Source organism: Lactuca sativa, chromosome 8 (genome assembly GCF_002870075.4).
Source record: "Lactuca sativa cultivar Salinas chromosome 8, Lsat_Salinas_v11, whole genome shotgun sequence".
NCBI classification, from domain to species: Eukaryota; Viridiplantae; Streptophyta; class Magnoliopsida; order Asterales; family Asteraceae; genus Lactuca; species Lactuca sativa.
This window is the reverse complement of record NC_056630.2, coordinates 20,191,506-20,212,845: the sequence shown is the minus strand read 5'-3', so window position 1 is coordinate 20,212,845 and position 21,340 is coordinate 20,191,506. Positions and strand designations below refer to the sequence as shown.

Sequence of the window (21,340 nt, the reverse complement as noted above, 5' to 3'; positions counted from 1 at the left end):
GACTAATAAAATGTTTCAATTAAAAATACAAAAAACAATGTAATGAGATTTGAAAGAGAGCAAGAGAGATCATGGACTTACTTAAGTGTGTTCATGGTCCGGTTTTTTCGGTTTTTAGGTCAAACCGAAGCGTTAGTTACGATTTTTGTCAAGCTAAAACTGAAGTCGAACCGTTCAAAAATTAAAACCGAACAAAACTAAACCATTACTAATGGTTTGGAGGCAACTTGCTTGAGCTAGGGGGTCCCTATTTGCAGGGGCGGATTTAGGGGGGTTCCGGGGTGGCACCGACAACCCCTAAATTTTCCGGCCGCAGTGGAAAAGTTTTCAAAATTTTTAAATTTTTAAATTTTTTCTACTATCGTGCAACCCGTAATCTTCCCGTGCAACCCCTACTATGAAATCCTGCGTCCGCCCCTGCCTATTTGGACCACCAGGAAGAAGGTTTTGGCTCTGAGTGTTGCAACTTGGGTTTAGGGGCAACTTGCTGAAGCTAGGAGAAAATTCTTTGGGTGAAGGAATTTAACATGAACTCTTTTGTGAGCTTTGTTTGGGCAAAATGATTTTAAGTTGACTTTGATATATAATCTTGGTGGGTATAGCCTATGGAGGAAATTCTAAATCCGATAAAGGAAGATGGAATTAAATGCCATCAAATCCAAATTTAGGAGATTAAAAAAAACGATGGATTTGTTTATATTCATGATGAGATAGGAAATCTTTAGTTCTAAGCGTTTTTTTTTATTTTATAAAATGGTGTTTGATTGTATTATGTTCATGCATTTAGAGTTCAGATGTATTCTTCTTTTATAATCATTGATAAATATAATTAAAAATATATGATTTCAAAGGTAGTATATGTTGTTTAAATATATTTATTTTTGATAAGACGCAATGTTGTATACAAGTATGTATGCAATTAAGATTAGATGTATATATTTATTTATTATGTAATTTATTTTGTAAAATATGTGTTTGTCTATATTTTTTTTTATAAAAATGAATTTGTATATATTTATGTACTTAATAAATACCTTTTTTTTAAAATATGTATTTCATATACAAAATTTTTTTTTTCAAAATATTTATATAGAAAATATAAGATTTTGTATGTGAAAATATGTTTTTTTTTGTATAAATATGATTTTTTTAAAGAAAAAACATATTAAAAATTTATTTTGAGAAAAAAAAGTAGTAAAAAACTAAATTTATGATGAATTCGTAATAAAATTCTGAAATTTTGACCAAACGGGTAAAATTTTTATCAAATTTATAATATAATTTAAAATTTAGGCAAAAAATATAAATTTTAGACCAAATTTATAATAAAATTTGAAATCTGTGCAAAAAATATAATTTTTGAAAGTTGGATGGCCTGTTGACCGGATAAAATGGTTAAATTGAATACGATTACCGTTTTTTAGGACTTAATTAAATAAAAAAAAATTTAATGAGTAAATCAACTATGAACCCGATATATAAAGACTTTTTTTTATAGTTTTCCCTAAAATAATAATTAATTACTTCATTCAAAATTTTGTTTGTATTGTATTCATTTAATTTTATAAGAAAATAGGTAATTGTTACATTGTAATTTTTTTGTTTATTCAATTATGAATAAACCTATAAGCTAGTTATATATTAAATTTATTTTATTCATTTATAACTATAAAGTGTATTGATTTTTTATCCATATTTTGGATATACAATAGTTTCGTATATGATTACGAATGTTTTTCTTAATCATATATGATTACAAATATACTAATGAAATGATTTTTATCTCTTTGATATTTGATAGATAAAAAATAAATAATTTTTTTTTGGGAAAATTCATGTTAAATAAAAATGTTAATAATTTTCGGTGATTAAAAATATAGAATCCATAAAATCCAAATATTTGAAAAACCCACTTAATTTGGTTAGCTATCGTGCTTATAGGAATCATTTAATTATCATGATTTATTCATATTTAATTACATTGTAAAATTTCATTTATGTCTCTATGGTTTACCAAATGTAATGAGTTGGATGGATGACCCATTTTACTAATGCTGTCAATTTTCAGCGACTGATGGTGGTGAAAGCAGTGGAAAGTGTCTGATGGTGACTGACGTATCTCACATGAGGGGATACAATACAAATGGTGGAAATGAGGACACCAAGGAGCGAGAGGACTTATGCTTCACAACAAAACCTCTCAGTGTGCAGATCAATGAACTTGATGAATTGATCAAGAAGGTACAATATCTTTTTATTTCGTTCAAAATTCCACAGAAATCATATGAAAAGGAATTAAATAACTTAAATTCAAAAATCTCAAATCTGGATAGTTGTTTAACTCAAACACGGGTCACCAATTCTAACCTAACTGACCAAATAAATAGGGTGTCATCCAAGAGTGAGGAGCGAAGGATGTGGATTGAGCAGAAGGAGTCAGAGCTGATTAAGTCTAAGGATGAAAACATTTATTTGCAAAGAGACAATTTGAAACTTTTAAAACAAAGAAATGTTTTTTGTTTAATTGCTAAAAGACTTTACGCTAACATTACTCAACTGCATCTGAATTGTGAAATAGGGCAGAAAATACATCGCATGATTTTACCCTTCCTTGAGTTTAAGGAGGATGAAATCGATGCTGAAGCATACAACTGTGAAAGTGTTGTTTTGTCTGATGATATGAATCCTACTTATATGTACGGTCTGGACAAAATAGAATCTTTTATAAAGTCCAAAGACCATAAGGACATGCTGAAAAACCTTTTGGATGAAAACGATAAGTTGAAACTAAGGACCGAAACCATACAAAAATTCGACTCATTGAGTGCCAATTTAAGTTCAGAAAATAAAATTGATGTTGAAAACGCATCTGAACTTAATGAGGACGATGATATGAGTGAAATTTCTGTAGAGGTTGAAGTTGACTGTTCTGAGTTTGTCAAGAGCGAACCCGAAAATCACAGAAATCTAATTTCTGAAAATTCTGTGGAATTCGCTTGTTTGTCCAAGAATAAGTCCCCAGCCCTTAAAGAAAAAACTCTTGTGTTTTAGAAGGTTAGAACTACTCCAAATCAGGTGTATAAAGTCACAGGAGTAACCGAACATCAAACAGCCGAACTCACTGCCATAGTAAACAAAGATAACGCAGATGGCTGTGATGAGTTCTTCTGGTAAGCTCCTATAGATAATGCCGACGAAATAGTTGGTATGTCAGAGCGAACGTCCTGGAAAACAAAAGGAAGATATTGTTGGATTAGTGTCTAAGTCCATAACTATTTTGGTATGTACTTAACCCGATGGTGCATGGTCCTTTTGGGTTGCCTTCACCAAAGCAACTTGATTGGAGAAATGAATAAAGAGAGAGAGGATAATATGATTTATTAATATGTTATAAGAATAATATATTAAAGGAGAAATCATATTTGTTTAATTAATATTGGTCAATAATTAATTAAGAATTAATTTTGTGATCAAGTGTAATTAATTAAACTAGAGGGGCTGAATTGTAATTATGTGATAGTTACAAAATAAGGTAAGAGTTATCTTATTATTAGGTTGGACGAATTTAAGGATATAGAGCCTTAGAATTCAAGTATGATAAGGATTCAAGGATTATCTTATTGGTTGCTTGGTGGATAAGCAACTAGATAAGGATAATGACTGAAACCCTATTCCTACACCTATATAAACACCCCTAGGGTTATGAATTCGGGTATTCCTTCCCAAGAAGTCCTAGATACGAATTCTAACCTCTCTCCTTTCTCTTTATACCTTCTCCACTTGCTTATGGTGTTTGTAAGCCATTAGAGGAGTGACACTTGTGACTCTCTGCTTTCCAAGGTCAATTCAAGGAGGAATTAGATTGTTATTGCTATATAACAATCAAGGTATGTTCTTAAACCTATTTACATGTGAATTCTGATTTCCATATGCTAGAATTAGGGTTTATAGTCTTGGATTCAAAGCATGTACAATAGAGAAACCTAGATCCAAGCATTAGGGTTTGTATGAGCACATAGGATGTCTTATGGCCCATAACCCATCAGATATGTACCAGAGCCGCTAAATAAGCCTGACAACTTTGACGTGCCAAGCATAAGTGGCACAAAAGAAATACCTGTAGAAGAAGTCAACTCCACAAGCGAAACCTCATCTACGAAGAGCGAACCGGCTGTCAAGAAGCTAAAGCAAAAGGCTAATATCCATAGACAACCGAAACAGGTGAAAAATCAAAAGCAGCAAAGAAACCTAAGATACAAAAAGAATCTCTCTGAGCGAAAACAATTTTGGTGCTCTCAAAACACTCATTTCTCTTATCATGATAGAAATTCAAAGTCAGAGAAAAAGGCTTTCGGGCCACATGAGGAACAGAACCGAAAGGTTAGGTTTGGTCGTGAGAGCAACAACAACCGAAAGGACAGATTCGGTCCCGAGAGCAACAGCAACCGAAAGGACAAATTTGGTCCCGAGAGCAACAGCAACCGAAAGGACAAATTTGGTCCCGAGAGCAACAACAACCGAAAGGATAGGTTCGGTCACGAAGGCAAAAGCTACCGAAGGTCCAGGTTCGGTCCCTCCAATGACCAAAAACAAAAGGGTCATTTAGAACCTCAAGTCAGAAAAAACTCCCATTCTAAATTCACTCGTTCTGATTCCTCTCATTCTTAATTCTCATCTAAACCCAATTCTGTTCCTACACAAAATTCAAATTCATCAACGAACTTGAAAGGAAAATCGAAGATTTCCTTAGTCAAGGAAAACCGAAAGCAGACTAATGCCCAAACACCAAAATCTGAAACCAAAACGTCTGTAACTAACCCTAACAAAATCAAAGTTTTCACTATTAAGAAGAAATATGAAACAACATTAATAAAAAGAACATATCTTGTTGATGTTACTCTTACTATTCCTGTTCCTGTGAAAGGCTCACGTGGACCCAAGAAACTTTGGGTTCCTAAATCTGCTTAATTTTTGCAGGTCATAAGTGACGAGCAGTTCGACGAAGAATGGTACATTGACAGTGGATGCTCACGTCACATGACAGGAAGGAAGGAAGAGCTAAGGGAGTTTCGATCTCTTCAAAATGGTGGGAATGTCAAGTTCGGCAACAACTCTTATGGAACGATAAAGGGTTATGGGATGATAACCAATGGAGACTTTACAATAAGAAAGGTGGCGTACGTTGAAGGGTTGCAGCACAATCTCATCAGTGTATCTCAACTGGTGGGCGGTACCGGTCTCAAGGTTTCATTCGACGATGAAGGTTTAAAAATAATAGAGAATAAATCAAACAACGTCATTCTCAAATCAGACCGAAAAGGCAAAATGTTTCCTCTTAATCTCAAACCAATCAAAGGAAATCTAGCTATATGTCTTTTGTCCAAAGCTCATTCTGACAAAAGTTGGTTGTGGCACCAAAGGCTCTCACATCTCAACTTCAAAGACATCAACAAGCTTGTCACAGGAGGTCATGTTAGGGGTCTCCCATTTCTCAAGTTTGATCGAGAACATTTGTGCGCTGCGTGTGAAATGGGGAAACAAAGTCATCAAAGTCACCCTTCTATTATAAACACAAAAGTTGTTGAACCCCTTGAGTTGCTTCACATTGACTTGTGTGGTCCATCATCAATCGAAAGCATTGGCGGTAGCAAGTATATTCTTGTTATCGTTGATGATTTCTCACGTTTTACATGGGTGTTCTTTCTGAAGCACAAATATGAGGCAACTCTTAAGCTAAAGATGTTCATCAAGCAGGTTGAAGCGCAACTGAGAAAAGTCGTTCGCAACATCAGGAGCAACAATGGACTGGAGTTCAAGAACAAAGAATTTGAAGACTTTTTGGCAGAAAAAGGAACCAGTCACAACTTCTCGGCCCTACACGCCTCAACATAACGGAATTGTCAAAAGACGAAACCGATCCTTGTGTGAGGCGGCCCGAACGATGCTAAGTTTCGCTTCTCTTCCTTTATATTTCTGGGCTGATGCTATTTCTGCAGCATGTTTTACACAGAACAGGTCTTATCTCAACAAGCGCTTCTCTCTTACTCCTTATGAGATCATCAATAATAGGAAGTCGAACGTAAAATTCTTCCACGTATTCGGTTCACGATGCTTCATCTTCAACTCCAAAGAACATCGTAACAAGTTTGATGTTAAAGCTGATGAAGGAATTTTTCTGGGATACTCTCTTACTTCAAAGGCATACCGGGTTTTAAAAAAGCGTTCCAGAAAAATTGAAGAAACATATTATGTGACTTTCGATGACAACTACATCAAGAAGATAAAGTTTACTGAAGAAGCAATTGGAGAGATTTTCTCTCAAACAGGTCAAGTCACGGCCTCGATTGCTAATCTGTTCGATCAGTTTGTGGAATTATTCGATGAACCTGAGAAAGCTACTCTCTCGGAAGCCAAGGCAGCAGACAACAAAGTCAACCATCTGAAGCAAATTGTCGAAGATGCCGCCAAACGAATGGATGAAGACGAACAAGTTCCAAATGAACCTCCTCAGCTAGGCGCTTCAGTTGAGGGGGAGAATCCACTTTCTTCAAAACAACCGAGCTCACAATTTGAGGGGGAGAATTCTATTCCTGTAGCATCCGAAAGCTCAACAACACCTGAAAGCTCAACAACACCCGAAAGTCCTGTAGCACCAGAAAGTCCAGCTACACCTGAAAGCTCATCAGTCGAGGGGGAGAACTCCAATATGTTCTACGATGACGATAGTCAGTCTGAATTGGAAGAAATGGTCAATGCTGAATTGGATCCATCCTATGATCCAAATTACCCTCCTCTTGTTAAATGGACCAGAGATCATCTTGTATCTCAGATAGTGGGTAATGTCTCTGAAAAGGTCCTCACCTGATCTCAACTAAAGACAAAGCAAACATCTCTATTCTCCAAAGTAGAGTTCTACATGTATAATTCTTTCATATCAAAAGTTGAACCGAAGACAGTAAATACTGCTCTTGATCATTCTGACTGGGTTCAAGCTATGCAAGATGAACTCAACGAGTTCGAAAGAAACAAGGTATGGCGCCTCATTCCAACTCCTAAAGATGCCTCAGTTGTTGGTCTCAAATGGGTTTTCAGAAACAAAATGGACAAGGAAGGCAATGTGATTCGAAACAAAGCTCGTCTCATGGTGAAAGGATACTGCCAGGAAGAAGGAATTGATTACGAAAAAACTTTTGCTCCGGTAGCTAGGCTGGAATCTATTCGAATATTTCTTGCCTACGCTGCACACAAGAACTTCGAGGTCTACCAAATGGACGTAAAATGCGCCTTTCTGAATGGAGAACTTGAAGAAACGGTTTACATGGAGCAACCTCCTGGTTTTGTCAATTAAAAGTACCCAAATCACTGTTATATTCTGATCAAAGCAATTTATGGTCTGAAACAAGCACCTAGGGCATGGTATGAAACACTAACTAAGTTCTTAAAGATGTCAAAATTCAAACAAGGTTCGGTTGACCCAACCTTCTTTCGTAAGAAGGAAGGTAACCACCTTATGATAGTTCAAATCTATGTCGATGATATCATCTTTGGCTCAACGAATCCTAGCTTAACAGTTGAATTCAGAAAGCTGATGGAGACTAAATTTGAAATGAGCTCAATGGGTCCGATTAACTTTTTCCTTGGTTTAAACATTAGACAGGGACCCGAAGGCATCTTTATCAACCAGGAAGCATACACCAAGACTCTTCTTGCTAAATTTGGCATGATGGGAGACTCAAAGGTCAAAGTTCTAATGGTGTTCGGCACCAAGCTCACACCATCCTTGGAAAAACCGGCAGTCGATATTATGCTATACCGCCAGATGATTGGGTCCTTAATGTACCTTACTGCTAGCAGGCCTGATGTAATGTTTTCTGTGTGTTATTGTGCTAGGTTTCAGGCGAATCCTCGTGAACCACATATGCTTGCAGTGAAAAACATACTCCGGTATCTGAAACGAACCACCTCCCTCGGTCTATGGTATCCATCAAACTCAGGTTTCTTCGTTCAAGCCTACTCAAATGCAGACCTTGGAGGATGTGGTTTAGACAGGAAAAGCACCACTAGAGGCTGCCAATTCCTATACGGGAAGTTATTAGCTGGCAATCAAAGAAACAGACATGTGTTTCTCTGTCAACAGCCGAAGCAGAGTACATCGCAGCTGCCTCCTGTACATCTCAAGTGATTTGGATCCAAAGCCAGCTCCAGGACTATGGACTCAATATGAAAAAGATCCCACTATATTGCGATTCAGAAAGTGCAATTAGGATCTGTCATAACCCAGTGCAACATTCCAAGACCAAGCATATAGCACTGAGGTATCACTTTATTAAGGATCATGTGGAAGACGGGAACGTCGAAATTCACTTTGTTCGAACCACTGATCAACTGGCTGACATCTTCACCAAAGCTCTTCCTGAAGCGAGTTTCAATAAAATTCTACAAGGGCTTGGAATGATGGAATCGGAGTCAGTACCAAAAACTACTTCTCAAAACTAAAAGTTGGAGGCGAAATGAACCGAACGTTTGGGTTCGGTTCACGTGTGTGCCGAAATGAACCGAACGCTCGGGTTCGGTCCTATTCTCTTCGCCTCTCACTCAAAGGTAGTTTCTTTGGCTATAAACCTTTTGTATCTTTTTCAAATTTCATCTCTCTTATTTTCAAAGTTTTTTTTTCTTTTTTTAATTTCAAAATTCTTTTCTTTCTCAAATTTTTTTTTTTGCAACCGAAATAGACCGAACGCTCGGGTTCGGTTCCAAATTTTTTTTGTCTCATTTTTTTTCTCTTTAAATTAAAATTTTCAAAATTATTTTTTATCAAAAACTCTAAAAACATTTTTTTTTGTATGAAATTTTTTTTTCTCTCATATTTTTGTGTGGCTGTTTGTGTGGAAATTCTTTCATTAGTTAAGTGTCCCTAGAAGCATGTTGTTGTATGTGTCCAAAGCCTCACCCGATTCAGAATAATAGCCTTACTGACTTGGTATATACAAACCTTATCTTCCCAATTAGGTTTTTATATTTATTCTAATCATGAGCTACCTTACTCTCTTCTCACATGAGATAAGAGTTTTTTGCTTGGTCCTTATTTTAATAGCAGAGGTACCTTGGTCTCTTTACACCATCTACACTATTTTTCTCCATCTCATTCGCTTCATACATGTAACCCTTGAGACTCTCAGAAATTACCACTGAGGTTTATGGTTAAACAATTTCTGTGTTCATGATCTTAGCTTCGTGCCACTACGTACAAAGTGAAACCCACAATTCAATACCTACTATGCATTGACGGTGAACAATCAACTTTGCTCTAGCTTTCACTAACGAATTGATGGACTTATCCATAGGGATGGAAAGTGAAATCTCTAATTTCCTTTTGTGTGATTCCTATGAAATTGTTAAATCCCATAACATTTCTTCCCTTGGAATCCAGTTTTTATTTTTTTTTGAGATTTTACATAAACTATTTTACATTGCCACTTAAATTTTTTCAAACTTACTTGTTCAACAGACTACATTGGTCTCACAAGTACTTCGTTCGATTTCTGTCTTATATCAAGATCAAGAATTCTGAACTGAAGCGAAAGCCACCTAAATTAGCTTGGTTACAAGAAGCCTTTCAACATTTCTCAATAAGTGTCTGATTGTTATTCAACGGGAAACCAAACAAACACTTTAAAGTCTCTCTTGACTTTGAAGGAAGAGATTCGTGCACGGGATCCATTGTTTCGTGTCTTTACTGACATCACAAATTCCCTCATATGTGTTGCTTTATTTCCTTTTCTTTTACACACTAAGCACGAAAATCTTTTTGATTTTCCACAATTTTGGTTTCATTTGTTACACGCAAATTTTTTTAATGGGATTTGAAGTTATAAAAGAGTTGTGGCTCATATTGATCCACGTGGTAATTTTGCTTTAAGATGACGTTCACTCTAAAGGGATAAGATGCTGACTCAGGCGGGACTCCAATCGATTTGATTTTTAAATGGCGCTTGAATGACAGGCGTGCGAAGTGGAACCGTTTTTCTTAAACGGCGCTTGATGGGAAGGCGCATGAATCGGGACAGTTCTTCTCTCTCCTGCGTAATCATCGGTGCTACCAACTGTCATACATCAATCACCTCCGAAAAACCCTTCGTATTTCCTTCGAAGATTTGGGAACGGATTCTTCTCTCTCCTTTAGCCACAGTATAAAAGGTAACTTCAACCATTATTTACCTCTTTACTGCACCCAAACTTCAGAGAGCAAGAAAAGCTTTAAGTATTCTACTGTTCATCATCTCTCCCAACTTCTTCACTTCAATGGCGGATTCATCATATGTTCATGCCACTTCCCACATCCTGCCGATTCGTCCTCAACAGAGTCTGATCATCGATCTTACTCCACACGTTTACGACGCCTTCATGTTCCCGATCATCGAATGCCTCAAATACTCGCCGCTTGCTCCTGCTCTCACCAAAGCTGAAGTTGTTCCAATGGAATTTTTATCCCAAATTTTCGCCACTGCTCATTACGATAAGTCTGTCGATAGGATCTTCTTTGACATTCTTGATCACAAGGGGTCAATCTCCAAGCAGCGATTCTGCTCACTCCTAGGGTTTGAACCCGATTCATCTAAGGTTAACCCTGAATCCATTCAAGTGGGTCACTTGTTTTCTATGTTCTATAATATGGGATATACTGAGGTGCTGACAACGGTCACTAAGTTCAAGAAATCGTGCCTGCCTCCTCAGTGGAACGGGTTATTTATTGTGCTGTTCAAAGGGTTATCTGAACGCAGTGTCGGTTCAGACGGAGCGAGTTGTCTGTTCATCACGATTCTTTATGGGGTATCCAACGGTATCAACCTGAATTATGGGTCGGTGTTATGGCAGCAACTGATCCAGAGCCTTGCATCCACATCTCAACATTCAGAGATCTCCTACGCTCGATTCTGGACGTTGGTCACCAAATGGGTGATGGACAAGTATCACGTCCCCATTGTTGTTGATTCTCCACTCTCTTCGATTGGTACTTTCCATACCACGAAGATCATAGTCTCCGATGCATCAAAATTTCAGTTTAGTGGCTCCATTCCTAAGTCAATGTTTGGAGACGTTCCTGCTGAAAGCCGTATCATCCGAACCTACAAGGAGTTTCGTCGCTTTGGTCCTAGAGAGCTCACTCCTGAGATGATCAAATCCATCCACGAAGCTGATAAGCCCGCTCCAAGGGGAAAGAAGAATGAAAAGGGAAAAGACAAACAGGTTGGCAAGGGAGCGAAAGGCCCTTCTCCCAAGAAACGAAAACCGACCAAGGCTGCTCACTCTCCTCCACTAAAGAAGAGAAAAACCCAACCCAGGCGAAAGCTGATATTAGCTTCCTCCTCAAGCGAATCTGAGGAAGAAAATTCAGACTCTGACGAGTCACCTCGTGGTAACACTCCTCCATGATCGCCTACCCCAGAAGTACATTTTTCCAGTTCACCTATCTCTTCCCCACCTGTCACCATTCCTATTTCCATTCCCCCCATAACATCCACCACTCACATACCACCAACTTCCATCCCAGTACCCCCTCCCATTTTCACTGAAGCTACCACAACAACAGTTGAAGTAAGAACCAACGTATCTGATACGGGGGTTCCTACTAAAGCACCCGAACCCACTCCCACTACCGAACCTACTTCACAACCCGAACCTACTTCCACTACCGAGCCTCCACCCTCACATCCACCCTCCTCTCCTGCTCAGTCCGTAGAAGATGAAGAACCATTTGTTGGTGGGGAGGACATGACATTTGATTCGGACTATTACAGTCCGTATCAGGTGCAGAGTGACGACGATGATGATGCTCCCGTCACCAAGAAGCATCTCAAGGAGCTTCACGAGAAGATTGATTCGCTCATTGCCTCCTCTTCTTCATGACAGTCTACCATTTCTGAAGCTGCTATTCAGAAGATTGTTGATGCTGTTTCCAAAGCTAATGAAGCTTCTCTTAGCTCAACTACTGTCGCAATTGATGCATCCACCAAAGCCTGTGCGGCTGCGACCGAAAAAGTCGAAAAACTATTTACTGATGCCTCCTCTCTTTTGCAGTCTTTACAGGAAACAATCGAAGCCACTAAAATGAAGCTTGACCCCATCGTTAACAAGCTGGCTACCTCAGTTTCCTCTGAACTGACGTCCTTCACCACTCTTCGTTAAACTCTCACCGACGACAACTCCGCGTTTAAGGCGACCATTGAGGAGCGCCTCACCAAGCTTCAAGAAGATCTAGCTGCTGAAAACTCTCTCATGGACGCTCTTGCTAGAAAGACCACTGCTCTTAAGGTCAATAGCCTTCAACTCTCCAATTCTCAAAAGGAGATTGAATCTCTTCGATCTGAACGAGAGATTGTGTCTTCATGTGTTTCGGATGTCCACGCAGCCATTTCAAACATCCTGGAAGGACATGATCCGATACTAAACTATTCAGTGAGGCGTACTCTCGCAGAAAAGCTTGCTCCTGCTCTTTCTCTCCTGAGCAAAATTGAAGGGCTCCTTGAGTTCGTGTCCATCCCAAAACAAGGGGGAGAGAATGTATCTCAACTGCCTCCCACTTCTACAGCAACAAAAACAACCGAGCCTCCTCCAACAGGCCAAGCCTCAGGTTCGGGTGTAAAAGACAAAGGGAAACAAATTGTTGAAGATAGTGACGACGACAAAGAGACGATCGCTGATCTCTTGAAAAAGCAAGGTCGAGATAAGGACATTGATATGAGCGCTCGGGTTGCTAGAGAGGCTGAAGAAGCTGAAAGAAAACAGAAAGAAGCTCACGACCTTCTTGAGAGTTTGAAGTCCGAAGGCTTTCGGTTCCGAAGGGAAAAGTTTTGATTTTAAAGTTCATTTTATTCCTATCAATAAATACTTATCTAAACATCATTTATATAATTTAAATCATATTCTAACCCTTATGAACTTAACGAAATAAATAAAACTCGAAATTTTATTTAAAAGAGTTTGGCTTTTATTGACTCGAAAACAACGGGTTGTTACATAAGTTGTTAAGCTTATTAAGCCATTAAGTGCTTAATCCATGCAACTACTTTGTCAAATTCTAGATCTTAGTCATTTAAGGGGTTGTAGGGCATAAAGTTGGCAACTTTATGCCTTTGCATGCCTGATAGGAGCCCAACATCCGATTTTGTCCATTAAGACTTACTTTAAAAAGTTATACTCATGCATGGTGCCATAATAACCTCCAAGATAGCATATTTATGCTTCTAACGTGCCAAAGGGATTAAGATCTAACATTACAAGCTTCTGAAGTTTCCCAAACTCACAAAAGATACTCCATGGACCAAAAATGAGCTTATGAACAAACCCTAACTCAATCTAGCAAAAGGATCAACAATGTATCGACTTGTTACCTCCAAAAGCTTCCCAAGATGATTTAGATTCAGGATCTTGAAGCTCAACCACGTCCAAGGCTTGCTCACCAACTTCTCCTTCTTGCAAACACACCAAAAAGGGATACTAATGTCACTTCAAGCTCAAGGATCACCTCTAATGGAAATTAGGGTTTTTAGGGACGTTTAAAGGTGTGGAGGCTGATAATGGATAAGGTCCAAAGGTATAAATGAGCTTAAATAGGGCTCATGTCTGAAAATTAGGGTTTTAGCCTTTTGGCCACATACACCTCGCGTATGAGGCTCGGCTGGACGATCAATGCGCCTATGTATGCTAAGCGTACATACACGCATGCCCAACATACGGAGGGTCTTCTTTGCAAAATAATTTATATCAAGGGCTTAAAAAGGAAATACATGGATTCGGATATTAGAAATCTCCCCCCATTGAATTAGACTTTGTCCTCAAAGTCTCCTGATGCAAATAAACTTGGGTAGTGCTCTCTTATCTCGTCCTCCGGTTCCCACGTCCACTCGGAGCCTCCCCGGTGATGCCATTGTATATTCACCACATTCACCACTTTATTACGCAAATTTTTAGTCTTCTTACCAAGAATATCAATGGGTTTTTCCACATATTTTCGACACCCATTCACTTGAATATTATCTAGCCTGATAACCACAGAATCATCAGCTACACATTTCTGCAATTGAGATACATGGGAGGTGTAATAGATTTGATTGAGCTCATCAGGAAGATCCAACTATTATGCAACCCTGCCAATCCGGGAAAAAATATTGAATGGACCAATAAATCGGGGACCCATCTTTCCACTCTTCTGAAACGGATGACACCTTTCCAAGGTGACACCTTCAGTAACACATAGGCCTCGTTTGTTTTTCTACAAAAGTACTTTTTGAGCACTTTTCCCTTTTGGCGGGTAGACATTTTGCAAGTGCACGGCTTCTTCCGCAAACTTGGAAAAAGACAAAAGACATTTAACCACTTCCAAAAAAACAACACCATAGTCTCCCATCTGAAACTCAAGATTCGAACGACGTCGGTCAACATAGCTCTTCTGATGACTCTGTGTGATCCACAACCTGTCGCGCACCTGTTGAATCAACTCAGTGGTCTTAAGCACCACCTCGGTGCTCCCCATGACCTGATGACCAACCTCCCCCTAACAAAAACCGGGGTCCTACACCTCCTTCCATATAACATCTCGAATGGTGTCCGGTCGATACTAGCATGATAACTGTTATTGTAGAACTCTGCCAGTTGAAGGTAAGTATCCAAATGCCCTCCAAAATCCAACACACAAGCCCTAAGCATATCCTTGAGTGTCTGGACCATCCACTCACTCTGACTGTCGGTCTGGGGTGACATGCTATACTGAAATGCAATTGAGTGGCTAACTCCTCTTAGAACTTCCTCCAAAATATGGAGGTAAAACGAACATCACGGTCTGATACCATAGATACCAGCACCCCGTTACCACCTCCTGAACATAGATATCCGTTAACTTCTCGGTGAATATACTCTCAGTAATCAGAAAAAAATGAGCACTCTTGGTCAACCTGTCCAGAATGACCTAAATAGAATCAACACCCAACGTCATCCTGGGTATTTTTGTGATAAAATCCATGGTGATCTCCTCCTACTTCCACATGGGGATGGGTAATGATTGGACCTTGCTGACTGATGTTCGGCTTTGGCCTTCCTACATGTCAAACACCACTCAACAAACCAAGCAACTTCTATCTTCATGCAGGGCTACCAATAGCTCAATCTCAAGTCCCGGTACATCTTCGTAGCCCCTAGATGCATAGAAAACTTGGATTTATGCGCCTCCTCCAAAATCATCTGCCTCACCCCACTTGATGTCAGAACCCAAAGCCTACCACACTGAGTCAATAACCCCCGACTATCTCTAACAAACTACGAAATCTGCCCTCAAATCTGCTCATTCTTCCAATTTTCCTTCTTCAATCCCTTTACCTGAGCCTCGTTGATCAAATCCATCAAGGGTGAAGACACAGTCATCCTCAAACAAATATCTCAGATCGATGAGCACAACGCCTTATGGATCAAATCAAGAGCCACCATGTTGGCCTTCCCGGGGTGATACAAAATCTTGCAGTCATAGTTTTTTACCACATCTAACCACCTCCGATGCCACATATTCAAGTTCGCTGATCCAACAAGTACTTTGAACTCTTATGGTCGGTGTAGATAGTACATCAGACCCCGTTGTTGCACCAGGTTCTTGGTACATGTTCTTTCTATTAAAATTTTTAAATATTTTGCATTTGGTCTTGGATCGGCGAGTTGAAGGACCAACTCGCCGAGTAGAAGCGGGATGAGGCGCGGAGTTTAAGTTGTGGACTCAGCAAGTCGAGTCCCGGACTCGGCAAGTAGACCCTGTTGGGAAAAAACCCTAATTTGAGGGTTTTCACCCTATTTAAACACATTAACTCGGCCTTCTTAGCCCCATTTGCTCCCAGAAGACCCCTCATAGCAAACCCTAGCCGTTTTTGAAGCAATCTAAGGCATTTGGAGTGATTTTGGTGCTTTTGTGATCCAAGGAAGGAAGGAAAAGCTTGAAGGATCAAGAGGAGGCTTGAAGGATTCGGTTTTGAGCATCATTTGCAGACTTCAGAAGGTATAAAGTCTATACCTTGCTTGCTCTTTTGATAGATACCATTTTGGGGAGTTTTAGGGCTTTTTCTAAGCCATTTTGGTCACCAACCATGATTGCAAGCATGGTTTGAGGGTGATGTTTCGGATCTAGGTCCTTTGAGGGGTTACAAGGAAGAAAGGAGTGGCTTTTGATCTCAAGGAAGGCCCCATGCATTGTGAGAGCTTGTTTTAGGACCTTTTAAGCTTAAAGTCCCATGCAAACACGTAAAGGTTGTAACTTTACGTCCTAGATTGATTGTGGAAGAATAGATCTACATTTTGATCAAGTGTTGTACATCAGAAAGCGAAGATTCGGTGAGTGGTTGTGACCAACTCGGCGAGTCCGTTCTTGGACTCGGCGAGTCCGTTCTTGGACTCGGCGAGTCCTAGGTTCTGTCCCATATCAGTTGAGGGTCATAAGGACCCAGTTGAGTGTGCAAAGGTTTTAAGGGGGTCCTAAGGGGTGACCCAACATTCTGGACTAAGCGGTTGTTCTGGAAATTCATGGGACTCGGCGAGTGCATGAGCAGACTCGGCGAGTCCAAGGCAATCTTCATAGAACTCGACGAGTTGTTCATCAACTTGGCGAGTCGAGGACAGAACGTGTTCATAGGATGAAGATGAACTCAACGAGTTGTTTGTAGAACTCGGCGAGCCAAGGACAGGACCTGTGTATCAGTTGATGATGAACTCGCCGAGTTGTTCATACAAGTCGGCAAGTCGGATGAGGATTTAGTCGATGTTCATTTAGAAGGAAAACTCGACGAGTAGAGACAGGTATGAGGTCAAATGGAAGGATAGGGACTCGGCGAGTTGGCGAGCCAACTCGGCGAGTCAGGTCAACTAGAAGTTGACTTTTGAATTTGACTTGGTCAGGGGTAAAATGGTCATTTTAGCCTAAGAGTAGATGTCAGCTTCTAACTAAGTGTTTTGTGGGAATTATAGCCTGAGGATTTCCGGAGCAGCACCGGTGGTAGTCAGAGGATTCCTGCACAATTCAACAACTACTACGAGGTGAGTTACCTTCTAGTAGCGGTGGGTTAACGGCCACAATGCCGGGCCACCAGTAGGGATCGTATGCTAGATGTTTGTATTTATGATATTCATCTGTGTGGTTACTACCTGATATGTTATATGCTAGCGTGATATGGTATGTGATAGTGATATATAGCTCGGTTGTTAGGACCGATGGGTAGGTTAGGCGCCCCAGATATGCCAAACAGTATGTTATGACATGTTTAGCTGCTAGCATGATATGTTACATGAGATAGAGGTAGCAGGAGGGGGAAGAGCCCCCAGATTCGGTTGTTAGGACCGAAGGGTAGGTCAGACACCCCAGATATGTCTGACAATAGGTTATGCTATGATATATGTGATAGTAGTGGTAGGGGGTGAAATAGTCCCCGAGGTTCGGTTGTTAGGACCGAAGGGTAGTCAGCACCCTAGAATGGTTCGACATGGGTACTTCAGCGCCCTAGAATGGCTTGACACGGGTACGATGGCACCCCAGAATGGCCGCATGGGTAGGTCGGCACCCCAGATTGGCCGTACAGGTAGGTCGGCACCCTAGAATGGTCGCACCGGGTAGGTCGGGCACCCCAGAAATGCCTGGCAGTATGTATGTTATGTGATTGTATGGTATGTGGTACAATGGGGGAACTCACTAAGCTTCGTGCTTATAGTTTTCAGTTTTGGTATTAGGTACCTCTTCAGCAAAGGGGAAGGAGTTGGCGCGGTAGTGGCACATCATACACACACTCTTTGGTTTTCCGCATTTATGAGATGTTCTGGGATTGTGTAACACCGTGAAATTTACAATAAATTTAAACTTTTCAAAATCAACCCATATTCATAAAATCATTAAAAAAATGTTTTCATTTCATTTATTATCAGAGTATCCCAGAACACCAACATTAAATTTGAGGAGCGGTACGATCATGCCTTTGCCTTGCCACGATCTCCTAAATTACCTAAAACAGTACACTGAAACTATAAGCTCGAAAGCTTAGTGAATTACTCCCAAAATACCACATGCAGCACATACGCCTTTCCAGGCCATAACTCTATGGGATCTTCCGATCCGAATGTCTCAGGGGACTTTCGTCCTAAACCTGGTAGGCCTTCCGGTCTTACCCATAATGACCTTCCGGTCCATACTCTATTGATCTTCCGGTCCATGCTCTATTGACCTTCCGGTCCATAACATACAGTTCATACATACATACAGTTCATACATGACATATACAGATCACATATCATAAGACAACCTATATCGCATACTCTTCGTAACTCATAAGAACTCCCTGTCATACATATATCTCATACTCACATCGTAATCCTACTCATACGAATCACATAACATCTATCAACTTAGCTCATACTTCTCATGGTAACTAAGACCTTCCGGTTGCACATATAACTCATACTCATATTGCATCCCTACTCATACGGATCACATATCATATAATTACTTATCCATAGCACTTAAGACCTTCCGGTCACACGTATATCTCATGCTCATAACGTAACATAACTCTACAATAAAGTAATCAACAAGTATCCGGCTTTCCGTCCGGTAAAGGAGGGCGACCTTGGTGCCTTAGACCCCATTGATATAGTAAGGATAACTCACCTGCAACTGCCGACTTGAAGGATTAAGACCACGCTGCTCCGACCACCAGCACGAACTCCACCACTGATCATTACCAAATAACCAAACCAATAAATACCAATAATTACCAAAATACCCCTGGAAGTCAAACTGGTCAACCCTTGGTCAAAGTCAAAGTCCTTAGTCAAATTCAACCTTCCTGACTGACTCTACTCGTCGAGTCAACCCGTTGACTCGTCGAGTCCCTATACTCTGAGAAACCCCATATCACGACTCAACTCGCCGAGTCAACCCGATGACTCGTCGAGTTCCTATGCTCTGAAAACTCCCATGCCTCGACTCGACTCGCCGAGTCACCCCGAGACTCGCCGAGTCCAAGAATCCTCGACTCCTATCCTATTCAACACACCGAGTCATCCCTCGACTCACCGATTCACGACTTAACCAGAAAAGTTAGGGTCCCATGACCAGACTCGCCGAGTCCAAGAACAGACTCGCCGAGTTGTTCTTCAAACTCGTCGAGTCCATGCTCATGTTCATACAACTCGCCGAGTACCTCTAGTTCTTAACCCATAAAGTGGACTTTCAAGTCATGCAAGGGCTCCAATCCATAGATCTACTCTTCTACAAGCCATCCATCACGTAAAGTGGCAAACTTTACGTGAATCCATAGAGATCTAATCCATAAACACTCAAGGCTATGGTTTGGGACAAGAAGGCTTCACCAACAACTCAAGGACAGGGACTTTATGCACATCTGAATCATCTCAATCCCAGATCTGAGGCAGCAACCTCAGATCCATCCTCCAAACCCATCATAACACTAGATATGCTCCCAAAACTTCCAAAAATGATAGATCCAGATGCACAAAAGCTCAAGCAACAAATTATTACCTCAAAAGAAAGCTCCAACTGAATAATAATCCCAATCTCTGTAAAGCCCCTTGCTCCAAACCTCTAAATCATCAAAATCTCTTCACCAATCACTTCTCAAAGCTCCAATTTGCTCTCCAATGCTCTCACCAACGGATCTAGGGTTTTCTGGACTTCAAAGAGGGCCAATGGGACTGAAGGGAGGACATTAAGTCCTTTAAATAGGGTGCAATCCCGAAGATTAGGGTTTTTTCTCTCTTCAACACTAACTCGCCGAGTCCAGCCGCCGACTCGCCGAGTTGGCCACTTAACACGCAACCAGAATCGCGACTCAACTTGCCGAGTCTACCCATGGACTCGCCGAGTTGACCATCCTTATTTACACTTTGAACCCTGAACTTGCACTTCTGAACTTGGGATGTTACAATTCTCCCCCACTTAGATTAGGCTTCGTCCTCAAAGCCTGCGACAACACAATTCCAAAAACTACTCCCGCAAAGCATCTCCTGGCATTAACTGATCCAGGTTCCTCAAAACATCACCATAGAAACCCAAAACCCAACTCTTCCCTCTGCGGTTTCCTGACAACCGCCTCAAGCCGACCACCGGCTCCTTCCTCTAACAACCACACTTATCAACCAAATACCACCCAATGACACTTCAATCATTCCGAACCATAACGATCACTTGCCTCTTTCCATCTAGATATCACCACGAACCACCAGGTCTCGACCCAGTACCCCACTGCTATCCCTTTCTTGTCTGACATTACTTTTACCGAATCCACTGCTGAGACTTATCCCGCTCCCTTTCTGAATCCAACACTTTTTCTTTCCGTGCTGACAGGATGACATTTCCTTCAGCTCCTGAGCAACTCCCATGAGTTCTCTTCCGCAATCACATACACATGCTGAACTTGCTCCAGCACCCTCGGGTTGGGAAAACCCGACAAACTGAAGACACCCTCAGACATCCTCCAGGATGAATTACCACTACATACATAAGCTCCTGATCACAACCAACCTGAGAATCCAAGATTCTATCCTTACGTCCCTTCCGAACTCCTCTGGTTCTACATTACCTGAAATCCTTCCAATAATTGTGTCTCAGCGGTACCCTCCGGTCCCCTAACTCTGGTAAACCTTCCGGCCTTACCATGACTTGCCTTCTGGCCTTAGTAGACATCCAACTCAAATGTACTTCCATAGCACTAGCACAATCACAATGCCCAAACACCATATTGACATACTTTCAATCCTTTATTCTCGCTACTGTTTTCACTTCCGTGATCCAACACTCCCCCCCCCCTTGGAGCTACATACCTTTCCTTTTCCTTATCTAAGGTAGTCCACCAGTCAACTTCGCGACTTCAACCAAGTTCCACAATACTCCTATCCCACTCTACACCATCATTCGCAAATTAACAACTACCCCATTCGTCACATATGCTCTGAATCTGATTGCAAGGACTCTCGGGCCCATGCACTGCCTTCCACTAACACAATCAATACCTGGGCCAGACCTACTGATTTCTATAGCATCGCAACATACACAGTCCATCTCCTCATATAGATCTAACAACATATTCAGAATTTTCAGCATGACTGAACTGCCTTTCCAGGCCGACAGCCACCCTGAAACATTCTCAGAACTTTCGGTATGGCTGAACTACCCTCCAGGGCCTTCAGCCTGACGATACACCTTCCGGCCTTCGGTCTAACTGATATGCCTTCCGGCCTTCAGTCTATTCGGACCGCTAAAACTAGCAAACATCATCATGAACTATCCTCTCTGGGAATCTCT

At 40.7% G+C, this 21,340-nt stretch overlaps 1 protein-coding gene across 1 annotated transcript; it reads right to left on the bottom strand.

Moving 5' to 3' along the window:
• Positions 1 to 13,822: 13,822 nt before the first annotated feature.
• LOC111919797 (uncharacterized) lies at positions 13,823 to 14,533 on the bottom strand. Its single transcript, XM_023915386.1, has 2 exons — positions 14,285 to 14,533; positions 13,823 to 14,074 (listed from the first exon to the last, which is right to left on the bottom strand). The coding sequence occupies exons 1-2, from the start codon at positions 14,531 to 14,533 to the stop codon at positions 13,823 to 13,825; spliced, it is 501 nt and encodes a 166-aa protein (XP_023771154.1).
• Positions 14,534 to 21,340: the final 6,807 nt, after the last annotated feature.

Coding starts and splice junctions, on each gene's coding strand:
- LOC111919797 (XM_023915386.1), bottom strand. CDS start 14,533: ATGGGGAGCACCGAGGTGGTGCTTAAGACCACTGAGTTGATTCAACAG. Junction 14,075..14,284: donor AAGGGAAAAGTGCTCAAAAA/GTACTTTTGTAG, acceptor TCTCAATTGCAG/AAATGTGTAGCTGATGATTC.